The sequence below is a fragment of the Leptonychotes weddellii genome, chromosome 14 (genome assembly GCF_054177405.1).
Source record: "Leptonychotes weddellii isolate Sample4059 chromosome 14, ASM5417740v2, whole genome shotgun sequence".
Lineage (NCBI taxonomy): Eukaryota > Metazoa > Chordata > Mammalia > Carnivora > Phocidae > Leptonychotes > Leptonychotes weddellii.
In genome coordinates, this window is record NC_138382.1 from 767,980 (window position 1) to 780,954 (window position 12,975).

The 12,975-nt window shown below is 60.7% G+C and overlaps 1 protein-coding gene across 5 annotated transcripts in view; it reads left to right on the forward strand.

Moving 5' to 3' along the window:
- The window catches only part of WNK2 (WNK lysine deficient protein kinase 2), a 93,656-nt gene that overhangs the window by 17,960 nt on the left and 62,721 nt on the right, over positions 1 to 12,975 (forward strand). For all 5 annotated transcript variants that reach the window (XM_081802711.1, XM_081802712.1, XM_081802710.1 and 2 more), the window contains 4 exons: positions 6,076 to 6,248; positions 6,433 to 6,653; positions 10,009 to 10,166; positions 12,331 to 12,419. In XM_081802711.1, the coding sequence (XP_081658837.1) occupies positions 6,076 to 6,248; positions 6,433 to 6,653; positions 10,009 to 10,166; positions 12,331 to 12,419 (641 nt within the window). The remainder of the gene's footprint in view (positions 1 to 6,075; positions 6,249 to 6,432; positions 6,654 to 10,008; positions 10,167 to 12,330; positions 12,420 to 12,975) is intronic.

The window sequence follows — 12,975 nt, forward strand, 5'->3', positions numbered from 1 at the left end:
GTGGAAGTGGTGGAGGCTCTCGTGGGGCTGCCCTGTGATGCGGCCGTAACTGGCTCCCGTCCCCCTCTGTGGCCGACCTGAGCCCCATACCAGCCTGGCCTTGATCTAGCCACAATTAGGGTTTCCCCCGGCCGATGGCTGGTGACGGGACAGGGCTCCCCTGGCTCGTAGGAGGTGTGTTCATTCACCCCTGCTGTCTGTCCATGCGGTCAGCTGGGCACCGGCGTCCTGTAGGGTAACTCAGTCCAGAAGCAGGACGCGTGGCCCTCAGAGCCCGCGACCATGGGAAACGGAGGACCCGGAATTCCGGGCTGCACCATTTTAGGGAGGCGATGTGCGGTCCGGTCATCAGGAAGGCTTTCCGGAAAGCTGCGGCACCTCAGGTCTGCGGGGGTGGAAGCGTGAACCCTCACCGCGGCTAGAGATGCTTCTCTCCACGTGTTTGCAAACGGGCTGTGGGGCCGTTTCAGAATGTTCACAAAATGCTGGCAGGGACAGCCTTTGTGCTACTTGAGCTTGTGGGGACAGTTTGGATCCCTGCCCGGGGGCACTGAGGGCCCCCCGTTTTACTCAGCCCTGCAGGGTTGGGGTCGCCTGGCCGGCTGGTGGCGCTGCCTGTGGGGGAGGGGTGGAGTGGCCGAGCTCCGTAAGGACACACCCTCCTCGGGGTCCTTGACAGAGATGACCCTGCGCGGGGACCCCTCCCACTGCGTCTGCGCGTCCTCCCACGGGTTGTAGCTGCAGGCGAGCGCCTCACGTTAACGCGCTGCCTTTATTGTACTGGGAACTGGGAGAAACCTACAGACTTCGTCGTTTAAGGAGGGCACTTGTGTTTAGAAAAGTGAGTTTATTTTTAAAACCTCCGCCAACCTGAGAGGGAGCAGGTCACAGCAGGAAGAGTGTGCGTGGTGGGGGGAGCTCAGCCCCGGAAGGGTCAGGACGCCCCGTGCTGTCAGTCTCCGCTCCCCTCGGGGCAGGGCCCAGCGCCTGCCTGTGGTCCCCGCGGCCCCGGCGGCCTCTGGCCTTGTGCTGACCGAAACCGCAGCGGCACCTTCTCCCAGACCACAGGAGTTTTCCCACGGCCCCCGGTGGGGGGTGGCCAGCGCCGCCCGCCTGTCCCTTCACCCTGGTTTTCAGATGGTGTGATTGTGTGTTTGTACACCACCCCCCAGTCCTTCCTGCGCACCCAGAGCCTCAGTGACCATCTGGTGACCGAGTGAGGCAGACGCCCGTGCTCCCTGCATGCGGTCACCACCCCAAGGATGCCCCAGACCCCGCACCACCTCCCCGCTTTGGGTGAAGAACGCAGCAGCCCGGGGAGCCTGCGGCACGGCCCCCAGGCCTGGGAGGGGCCCTCGCACGGGGTGTGGGGGCTAGGGATTACAGAGACCCTCATCCTGGGTCAGCCGTTCCTGGAGCCCCCGTCCTGGGCCGATTCCCTGACTTGGGACAGTTCTCAGCAGAGGTCCTCAGGCTTTCTTTTGCTTTGATTTACGACCAGATGGGCTGGAGAGAGGGCGCATGCCCGCTCGTCGCCCCAGGACTCCGGCTTTGCTGAGTCTGGGCACCATCCTTTTAGCTGCTCATGCCCCCTCTCTGTCCTCTGTGTGTGGACCCCGCCTTCGCCTTCGCCTACGTGGGCTCGGGGGGCCGGGCAGCTCTGCTCCTCACAGGGTTGGTTGGGCTTTGCCTGGCTGAGGAGAGGGCTGCAGAAGCCCCAGAGGCAGCCGGGGGCCCGCTGGGTTAGAGGACTTCACCTGTCGCCTCTGTTTGGGCAGAGCTGCTGGACCCCGGGTTGTGTGGGAGAGGCCCGTCGGACCCAGGGCTCTGACCACCGGGCTGCGTGCCCCTGCTCGGAGGGTGCTGCCCCTGACCGGCTAGGCCCTTTTCCTACAGGAGAGGAGACAGCATTACGCCAGAAGGCTTTTATCCTCTATCTGATGGGCTCCCACTATCTTTGGGGCACCTGGTGGGTGGGACCTCTCCTGTGTGTCTGGTGGGGTGACCCGTCCAGCCGGACCCCACCCCATGCAGGAACAGCCTGACTCCGGCAGGACTGGGGGTATTCCCTCCTGCCCTGGCTCATGACCTCGAGGCGTCCCAGTGCATCAGTTCGGACTTCGTCCACAAAGAGTGAAACTCCCGCTGTGGTGTTGCTGATCTGATGGGGCTGACCAGCCATCAGCACACAGTGACCAGGACCGGGGCCAGCTCTGTGAGGGGCACTGGGCAGCGCTCTGATGACATGCTAGCTGACCTTTTAAATTATCAAGCAGTGTGTCCCGTAGTTAAAAATAGCCAGGTGGCTTAGAATGTAAATGAGGTCTGCTCCCTCCCGCCTCCCACGACCAGGCCCAGCCCAGCCCGAGAGGCACCATCCTGGAAGTCTGACCGTGTTCCCGCTGAGTCTTGGATTTATCCCCTTTGGCATCCGCGGGGCACCCTCCTCTCCCTCTGGGGCCTTGGGGCTTGTTAGTTATGATGTTTATGACACACACTTTTCTCTGAAAGTCCAGTGAAGTCTCTCCCTTCTGCCGAGTGATGCCGAAATGCGGCATGTAAAGCATTCTGAGTTTCCTCCAGACGGTGGTTGGTTGGAAGGGAGTCTGTGATGCTCGATGCAGAAGCCTGTGGGGGTGGGGAGCACCCCGGCGCCCGGCCCTCCTCCCCCACGTGGCTGGGCCTGGCGGCCAGCTTTGCCGCAACCCCTTCCGCTGGGTTGTGTTGGGATTTGTGGGCACGCTTGCAGTGCGGCTGGACCAGGGGTGCCAGAAGGAAGCTTTGGTTGTCACGTGGGAGAGAATATGTCGCGGGCTGCGTGGTTTGATGTCCGTTTGGCTGGGTGCTCCTCAGGTGGGACTTGCCCTCTGTCCTCGGGCGTCTGCATTTCGCTGGGAGGGCCTGGCCTGGCTGCCACACACCCTCACCGGAGCGGAGCGGAGCGGCTCACCGTCGGCTCACCGTCCAGCTCGGGAGATGCCGTTCTGCTGTCTCCTCCTCCCCGGTGCCGGCTTCCCGCTGTTGCTGCTTTGTTCACATCTCTTCTGTTGTTCTGATTCAGTTACTGGATGTTTTCACTTTAATTTTTGATGCTTAAAAAACTGAGCTATTACTTACATATGAGATTCAGATCCTAAGTGTCCGAGTGGGTGAGCTGTGCACACTTGTGTGACCCCGCATCCTCTATGAGGACGTACAAGTTCTCGCTGCCCCCCCCAACCCCGTTCCCAGCTCCTGCATCCTCCCCCCGCCCCAGTCCAGCCCCAGAGGTGAGCATCCTCCGCCTCAGCCACATGTCAGCTCTGCTTTTCCAGGAGTTTGGTGCTGTTCTTGATGTAGGAAAGACGTTATTAGGGTTTGAAGTCGACGGCCAAGAAAGAATTCTTGAGATGTCTTTGGTGCAAAAAGGTGGTTTTATTAAAGCACAGGGACAGGACCCGTGGGCAGAAAGAACTGTAGTGGGGTCAGGAGGAGTGGCCCATTAGATACTTTCAAGTTGGGAGGGGGTTAGGGATAACATAAGTGTCTACGGAATTTTGGAAGCGAGGTTTCCAGGACCTTGAAGGGGCTAGCTATTGTTGGGAAAATGTCATTTATTACTGTCTAATAAAACCTGAGTCATGAGACCCTTTCAGATGTATATCAGTGGGCCGTATGCTTGGGGGATGATTGCCAACATGTATCTTGGGGGTAAGAGATAAAGGAAGTTTCCAAAGGAATTCTTGGGGGCGGGGTGGAGGGGGCTCAGGCTAGGATTGCCTTTTGCCCTTAGCAAAGTATTAATATTGAGGCAGTTGAGTCTCTAGAGGAAGGTCACTCTGCCTGTTTCAAGGACTTGTCAATGGGCTGTAGGGAGTAAAGAAATTTAGTAATTTCTCTTCTGCCTTTGTTCCCACATCATTCTGAGCAGAGCTGTTCATGTGCCATCCTGCGTGGGTACCTGGAGGGCAGAGGCTGGGCCTGGAGCAGGTGTGGACCCTGCTGGTGTCCCCTTGCGTGTCCGGCAGCCATGTGTCCGGAGCCCTGGCTGCTCCCGGCCACCCAGCGGTTGGAACCAGCCTCCTTTTACTTTGACCTGCTGCTGGGCATCAGGTGGCATCTCCAGGCTGGAATTGGCATTTTCCTAGTGACTCAGGATGGCGAGCACCTTGTCACATGCTTGTTGGCCGTTTCTCCATCTTACCTGTTCATGCCTTTTTTTATTATGGAATTGTAGTTCTGTGTTCTGGATGAAGTCCCTTGTCAGATACATTATTGAGAATAGTTTCTCCAGTCTGTGGCTTTTTTTTTTTTTTTAAGATTTTATTTATCCATTTGACAGAGAGTAACAGTGAGAGAGGGAACACAAGCAGGGGGAGTGGGAGAGGGAGAAGCAGGCTTCCCGCTGAGAAGGGAGCCCGATGCGGGACTCGATCCCAGGACCCTGGGATCATGACCTGAGCCGAAGGCAGACGCTTAACGACTGAGCCACCCGGGCGCCCCTGTGGCTTGACTTTTCTTAAATAAGCCATAATTTTTGCTGAGTGGAGCATGTTTCCATGTCGGTGTCTGGATCAAATGTTGATGTTTTTGTATGTAATGTTTCACTCAATTGCAAAATATCTTATTTTGAAACTGGAGGCTTAATTTGCAAGAGCACTTTTTTTTTTTTTTTTTTAAGATTTTATTTATTTGACAGAGACACAGGAGAGAGGGAACACAAGCAGGGGGAGTGGAAGAGGGAGAAGCAGGCTCCTGGCTGAGCAGGGAGCCCAATGTGGGGCTCGATCCCAGCACCCTGGGATCATGACCTGAGCCGAAGGCAGCCGCTTAACTGACTGAGCCACCCAGGTGCCCCAAGAGCACTTTCTTGATTGTTCCTTTTTTTAAAAAAAGATTTTTATTTATTTATTTATTTATTATTTATTTAGAGCACAAATGGGGGGAGGGGCAGGGGAGAGAATCTCCAGCAGACTCTCCACTGAGCGCAGAGCCTGACATTCTCAGGACCCTGAGATCATGACCTGAGCCGAAATCAAGAGTTGGACGCTCAGCCGACTGAACCACCCAGGTGCCCCTTGATTGTTCCTTTTTAAGTAGAATCTTGCTCTTACTTAATGTGTGTCAGCCTCCTCGATCCCCGTGAGCACATGAACTAGATTGAAGTTGCCTCTGTCCCCGAATTCTGTGTTTTTCTGGGGTCAGCCGTGCGATGGTTCTCCTGGTGTCTCCTTGCTCTGCGGGGGGCAGGGCTGGTGGGAGGCGCAGGTGCGGGGAGGCGGCCACCCTGGGGCCTGCAGAGGTGCGGCCCCCTGTGGGACGAGGCTGGAAACGACAGAGCTCTGGGGTGGTTCCGAGCGCTCTGTGGTGAGAGCCCACTGGAGGGTGTCTGGAAGGGCCACGCAGGCTGCAGGTGCAGCCCGACAGGTAGGGCTGGGTGGTGGCAGGTGGGGGCGGGGCGCGCAGGGAGGGCACTGAGGGTGGGTTCGAGGGTGGGGAGGGTGTTGGCGGTCTCCTCGTGGGGCGTGGCTGGAGCCTCGTGTGGGCGGCCCCCACAGGGACTCCCAGCCCCCGATGGTGGTGCTGCTGTGTCCTGTGTGAACTTGCGGTCGGGGTCAGCGCAGACCCAGGAGGCGTGTCTGCCGTGCCCTCCAGCACCACAGGGCCCGGCGGGGGCCCTGGTTTTCCGGTTCCCGTCTGCTCTGGTCGTGAACGTGTCCTCGGAGTTGCGTGTAAACTGGAACCGAACCAGTGTCTTTCTTGTGACGGCATGCAAAACGGGTGTTGAGGACATGAGGCCTTGGAGGTGTTTTCTCGGGGAGAGCGTGTGAGTGCTGCCGTGTGGGTTTTCTGCTGTCTCTTTCTGCTGAGGTCCTGTGCAGGGGCTCATCCAGGGCCACGAGGCTTTGGGGTCGGGTGTGGGAGGACGCCGCAGAGGGACTGGGCCATGCGGCCCCGGCGCCTGGCCCTCTCCCTCTGCGGCGTCCTCACACATGGAGCCGCGGGGTGGCCGGTGGGTTCCCTCCTGGGCCCCCGGGCTCCGTGGAGGGTGTCTGCTGAGGTGGCCGCTGCCCCTCAGCCTGTGTCTCTCTCCAGGACCGGAAGCTCACCAAGCTGGAGAGGCAGCGGTTCAAGGAGGAGGCCGAGATGCTCAAGGGCCTGCAGCACCCCAACATCGTGCGCTTCTATGACTTCTGGGAGTCCAGCGCCAGGGGCAAGAGGTGCATTGTGCTGGTGACCGAGCTGATGACCTCGGGGACGCTGAAGACGTGAGCACGCCCCCGCCCGCTGCCTGGACCCTGGGGCGGGCCGGGTGCGGGCGCAGGGGCCGCGGAGGCGGGGACGCCGGGCCTCCCGTCTGCCAGGGCCTGTCTCAGGAATGTCCCCGTCCGGGTGGTGACTCCACGGCCCCCCGGCGACGGGAGCCGCTGGTGAGCTGCGCCCCCCCTGCAGGTACCTGAAGCGGTTCAAGGTGATGAAGCCCAAGGTGCTCCGCAGCTGGTGCCGGCAGATCCTGAAGGGGTTGCTCTTCCTGCACACCAGGACGCCCCCCATCATCCACCGGGACCTCAAGTGCGACAACATCTTCATCACAGGGCCCACCGGCTCCGTGAAGATCGGCGACTTGGGCCTGGCCACTCTCAAGAGAGCGTCCTTCGCCAAGAGTGTGATCGGTAAGCCCTTGCCCTGGGGCCCTGCCTGGGGGTCCCTGGCTGTGTGGTCGGGGGGTGAGGCCGCTGGGGCCCCCGGGCGGTCGACACTCAGCGGGAAGGAGGCCTCGATGACAGGGACTCGGGCTTTGTGGCCGGTGAGTCTGGAGCAGGCAGAGAGGCGGGTGCTCCAGGCCCTGAGGCCCACCGCAGGGAGTCCCTGGGGGGTGTGGGGCCCAGAGCCAGCGTGGGGGATTTGGTGTGGGTGCTGGTTTGCCAGCCTTGTCTTCCGTGTTTCTCGTTCTCCTCTGAGAAGCCCCTGTGGCCCTTCTGGGTGAGGCCCCCGTCCTCAGCTGCCACACAGGGACTGGGGCTGCGCTGGGGTCCCAGCACACGGCGGGCGCTAGGTGGCACCTCTCCAGGGCTTTGCAGAGAGAGCGCTTGCAAGGGCTTTGGGGCGGCTCTTGATGGGGTTCGAGACGTCTGGGGAGCGCCAGCCTGCTGCAGGGCCAGCCCACTCCGGGGTGTAGCTCCAGAAATCCTGATCGGATCAGCTGGGGTCGGGTGGGACCTGGAGAGGCTCCTGTGCCCACTGAAGCCCTGTGTGGGGACACAAGCAGGACGAGAGGGTGATGTCGGTTTTGCAAGCCCATGGTTTTGATGCACGTTTGGGGACAGAACTTGTGGCAGATGAAACCGCTGGGAATCTGGAAACTTCCCTGGTGGGGTTAGTGGGTTTGGAACGTGACATCTGGGGCAGGGTGGTCACCAGGGGTGCCCTGTGAACAGGGGCCTCTGGTAGCTCTGGGGAGTTGAGTGCTGGGGCGGGGGCCGACCTAGGCCTCGGTTTCTCTCTCCGTGAAATGGGCAGGGGCCTGGCTGGAGGGAGCACGTCTCTGATCACCTGGCAGTTTCCGAGCAGGATTCGTAGGTCTGACCTTGGGGGTGGGGTACCTGGTGAAGCTCCCTGGGCTTTCTCTGGCTGGTGGCTCTGTCCCTCTTGGAAGTGGGGTATCAGGGTACCGGACACAGGCTGGGTGGTCTGATGGAGTGATGTGAAGGCTGGGCGTTTCCAGCAGGTGCATCAGCCCCAAGCCCAGCACAGAGGGCCCAGCTCTGTGGGGTCCCTGGTCACCTCAGCTTTTGCTCAGCTGGGGGAAGCTCCAAACTCATGGAGAATGAGAGGCGATTACCACATCTCCCTGGGCCCTGGACAGCAGAGGGCCAGCAGCTGGGTGGGGGGCCTTCGGTCAGGTGGGGGGAGGGTCCCGCAAGCCTGTGAGTCAGGCTCCCTGCTCTGTGCTGTGTCCAGGGTACGTGAAGGGACAGTTGATGCCGAGGACCCACTTCTGGGCGAAGCTGTCGGGGGTTTGGCCCGTGTTTGGGTTTGTACTTCAGGTGTGGCCCATGTTGGACGTTGGACGTTGGGTGGCGGTGTCCGAGGACCTCTCCACCTGCTTTGGGGGAGCCCTGTGGCACCAGGCCTGGGGGCTCTGTGTCGGCCGACGGGAAGGAGGGGGATGGATTGGGTGAGAAGGTGTCCTCACCATAAGCCCTGTGGCCACAGCCCCTTGATGCCGTGTGCACACACAGCTGTGGGTTACAGGCCCCTTGTGGGGTTCGTCCCTGAGAGCCACCTGTCTCTGACAGCATCCCCACCCTCTCCCCATGTCTGCGTTGGCCAGGTCCTCAGCTGCTGCTGCCTGCAGGCGCTCATGGCCGTGGTGGCCAGGACACCTGCACTGGGGCCAGGGGGCCAGGGAGGTGCCCCGGGCACACACGTGTGTGGGTGTGTGAGCACACACATGTTCTTTTTAACACTCAGATTTAGGTGGCTGCAGAGTGAGGAAAGAGAGAAAAGTTTGTGTCCGTGGCCCAAGCGCGTGTGGGCATCCCCAACCCCGCTCGGAGCTGGCCCCCTTCCCTGCACCCCCAACTCCCATGCCCCGTCCCTCGAAAGGCAGGCTGTGTGGGGCTTTGGGGCAGCTCAGCCAGCCTCCCTCTTCCCCTGTGGATGCCCACAGCCAAGTGCAAATCATTGTCAGCAGTCACGCGGTTCAGAACCCCAAAAAGATGGAGATATTCCCAGTGCAAGGTCCCTCAGACTCCTGCTCTCTCCCCCACCCTGTTCCCATTATATCTGATTTGGAATTTCCTGGAATTTTTTTTTTTTTAAGATTTTATTTATTTGAGAGAGAGCGAGCATGAGCCGGGGGCAAAGGCAGAGGGAGAAGCAGGCTTCCCGCAGAGCAGGGAGCCCGATGTGGGGCTCGATCCCAGGACCCTGGGATCATGACCTGAGCCGAAGGCAGATGCTCAACAGACTGAGCCCCCCAGACGCCCCCAGAATCTTCTAGAATTCTTTATACACACACATAAACCTGAAGATAGATTCTCGATTTTGCCATTTCTTACCCGAAATGTCCACTTGTTTCGTTAAGTGTATAATACGTGTTACATTAAAACTGTGGGTGCACGAGAACAAGTTGAAGTGTACTGTTACCTCTCTGCGTCCCAGAGAGCCATGAAAACATTTGATGACCCCACACGTGCTTTTGAACACAGCCCGCGCTGTTCTGCACCTGCTTTTTAAAGAAACGGGAACATTTTGAAAGGGTTGGGGTGGAGGAAGCGGAGAAGGTGGAGACGTTCCCGACGTTTCCCTCTGCTTTGAGTTCGGCTGGACAGGCACTCGGTTGGACCTGTTTTAATAGGAGGATTTTGTGATTTTTAGAGCAGAAGCTTGTTACGGAAAAATAAAAATCCCCAGACCAGTGTAACTAAAGGAAAAATCAGCCGGAACCCTGCCTCCTTGACGTGTCCTCTTGGGTCTGTGCTTGCTGTTTTGTGGAGAGGTCATAGTGCACGAACAGCCGAATACTTTGTTTCACTCCACGTGTGAGACTCGGAGGAGGCGTCATTTTGGAACCGCTGGTGCTGGGAACACCTTGCGGGCACCTGGCCGGCACCATCAGCAGAGACGCTCCTTTCTGTGCCGCCTGACACGCTGCCATGTGGTGTCTGTCTGGGGACATCTGGGGCCTTTGCGGGATTTTTCGACTTCGGTCGCTCTGAGGGGACTGTGCGTGTCTATCTGCCGCGGGCGGTCGGGCCTGTGGCCGGGAGGGGTGTGCTGCTCGGCGTGCGGCGCCTCCCGTGTCCGGGGCACAGAGCGTGCCCTGGCTCTGGGGTAGCGGGCTTGGAGCTGGGGGGGCCCCTGGTGCCGTGAGCTGATGTGACCTAGGATCGGGAGGGTCCAGGGGGCGTTTCGGGAACTGTCTGCAGAGCAGTCCTGTTAGAACTGCAGGTTCCGGGCCTGATGGGGAGGGGCTCCCGGCCCAGTGGCTGCTGACCCCGCGTCCCTTGCTTCCGGACACAGGTACCCCTGAGTTCATGGCGCCTGAGATGTACGAGGAGCATTACGACGAGTCCGTGGACGTCTACGCCTTTGGGATGTGCATGCTGGAGATGGCGACCTCCGAGTACCCCTATTCCGAGTGCCAGAACGCCGCCCAGATCTACCGGAAGGTCACCTGTGTGAGTCCACTGGCCACCGCGAGGGGCCGTGCGTGGTGAAGCGCTCACAGCACCGTGTGAGGAAGGGAAGGGTGCTGTCACAGAGGGGAAACTGAGGCTGCCTCAGCGGGGTGGCTGCTCGGGTCTCTGAGCTGGCGGTGGACAGGCCTGGCCGCGGTGGGCCTCGTGCACGACTCAAGGCCTCTCCGGGAGGCGCCCGGCCGCCTGTCCCTAGAGACCCTCCTCTGGGCCGCTCCCGGGGCCGCTGGCTTTCCCGTGTCCTGGCGTGTGCCCACGCAGTCGTCCGCTTTAATCAAGTGGCTTCAGCTCTGCAAGCCGATCACCCTGTCCTCCCTCCGCGGCCGTCCTGCTTGGTGAGGCCGTAGCTTTTCTGGGCACCAGGCCCCACGGCCCCTGAGTCCTGGCTGCCTCGCCTCAGCCTGGCGCCCCCCTCACTTCTGCAGATGCACGAGGAGCGTGGTCCTTGGCTGCCCGGGGCACCTGCCTGCGCCCCACCCTCCACCCTGCGCTCCCCCACAGGTCTTAGCTCATGTCTCTCCTTCAGTCTTAATTCAGTTATTTGAGCCCCTTCTGTGTGCCGCTGAGGGGGATGGCAGAGTTTTTGGCTGGTGCTTGTCAGAGACAGAGGGAGGCGTGCAGCTCCCTGCTAATGCTGGCAGGAGAGGGTGGGCTTGTTGGCTGTGGGCCAACAAGGGGGAGCAGCACACCAGCCCTACTTCTTGGGTGCCCACGTGGACGGGGCTGTGGTCCATCCGCTGGGCTGGGGAGATAGGACTGATTCCCACTGGGGTGTTCCTCAGCCACCCTGGATCCCTCGTTGAGGCCCCAGGAAGCAGGGCTCCTGTGTGGACCCATGTCAGCTTGGGCAAAGCAAGGTCAGGTCCCACCCTTGCTCCCCGAGGAAACCAGATGGGAGGGGTGTTCCGGACGGCTGGCGTGGTTGGCAGTAATGCCCTGTGGGCCCGCTGGCCCCTCGCGGCACACACACCCACACCTTCCAGCCCCGGCGTCGGCCCTGATCCCCAGTCCTGCAGGGATTCGGTGTCCCCGCTCCCAGCACCCCGACTCCATGCTTCTGAGTCTGGGGACACGAGCCCCTTCAAAGCAGTATCTGTTCCTCTTGCATGTTCTTCTCCTACTCTGGGGGCCTCGGCCCTTCAGAGATGTGTGTGGCCCACACTTATGTGCACTTAGAGTTTCTCAGGCCGCCTGCCTCCCGCCGGGACCCTGGCCCTTCCTCCTGTGTAATTAAACCTCTTTTTCTGTTGGCTTCAGTGGTATGGCCTGGGGTTCTCACCTCTGAGGGGAGTCCCTTGGCCGCGCCTGGAGCCCAGTGCCCCAGTCTGTCGCTGCAGACTCTGCTGAGCGTGTGCACACGGCCCCCACTGGTAGTGGGCCTGGGGCCTGGGGTATAGTAGCCTGCCGGGCGGCAGCCCTGCGGGTCCTACACTCCTGGGTCCAACTCTGGGCTGGAGGCCGCCCTGCACTCCCGCTCATGTTCTCTACGTTAGAACAGCCAAGATAGACTTTGAAGGCAGAGTCTTGCTGAAGAATGGGATGGTTGAGGTCCTCCATGTGTTTAAGAATCCGTTGTCCCTCCCCCAAGCCCCTGCCCCTGCAGTCCAGCCCCTGCTTCTCCCGAGTCCCCACTGTCTGCAGGGCTGCACCCCAGGGTTCTGCTCCCCCGCGTCCTGGCCATCCCTGGCCAAGCTGCGGCCAGCCCTGCCGGCACCCACCGGGTCTGTGGTCAGTGTGGATGCTCCCAAAACCACCCGGCTGTGGGACTCCACGGCACAGATGTTTACAAAACCCTGGAGCCACCAGACCTTGGAAGGCAGCCCTGCCCGTGGTCGCAGTGGGGCAGAGTGTCTGGTGGCCTCGGCCAGCAGTGGTGACCACACCGGGCGGGAGGGTGTGGTGAGGAAGGTGGTCGCCCTGGCCGCCTGCCGTATCTCTGCTGGGTGTGGGAACGCTCCTGTCGGGGGCGGGGGGCTGGGTCGGGCTCTCCCCCAGACCCCGCTGCTCCCGACAGCCCCTCCGCACTCAGCGTGAGCCGCGTCCCCAGCCAGTTTGCGCCCCTCCTGCCGTCCCCCTGCCTGGCTGGTGTAGCTGAGCGGAAAACAAGTCCTGTCCTGTCCCTGACTCTGCTCCTCTGGTCTCGCAGGGCATCAAGCCTGCCAGCTTTGAGAAAGTGCATGATCCCGAAATCAAAGAGATTATTGGGGAGTGCATCTGCAAAAACAAGGAGGAAAGGTGAGTCCGGTGGGGTGCTGGGTCTGGGTGTCGCTCATGCTGAAATCCCCGCAACTGCCCACACTCATGGGAGATGGGCTGCTTCAGGCCAGGTCCCATCTCTGCTGCCCAGAGCATGCTCCCTGGTCTGGGGGCCATCCAGGAGCCTCCCCGCTCTGCCAGGGGCTTCTCACCCACCCAGGCTGCAGCAGGGGCTCCCCCGTGCCCTCAGCCTGCCCCTCCTGTCACCTCCAGACTGTGAGGTCCATGCATCCATGCTCAACCCAAAGCCCACAAGTCAGAGCCCTTGAGCTGCCCCCACACCAGCCCTCACCTCCTCAGCTGGTCAGCCAGGAAGCCTCCCATCCCCTCTCGCCCTCCTCCCTTCCTTCCCTCCCCTCCCTCCTTCCCCCCCTTCCTCCCCTTCTTCCTCCTCTCTCCCTCCTCCCCCTCTGCCCCTCCTTTCTTCCCCCTCCTCTTCCCCTTACTCTTCCCTCCTCCCTTCCTCCTCTTCTTCCTCCCTGTCCTTCCTCTTATTCCTCACTCCTCCACCCTCCCTCTCGTCTTCTCCCCTGCC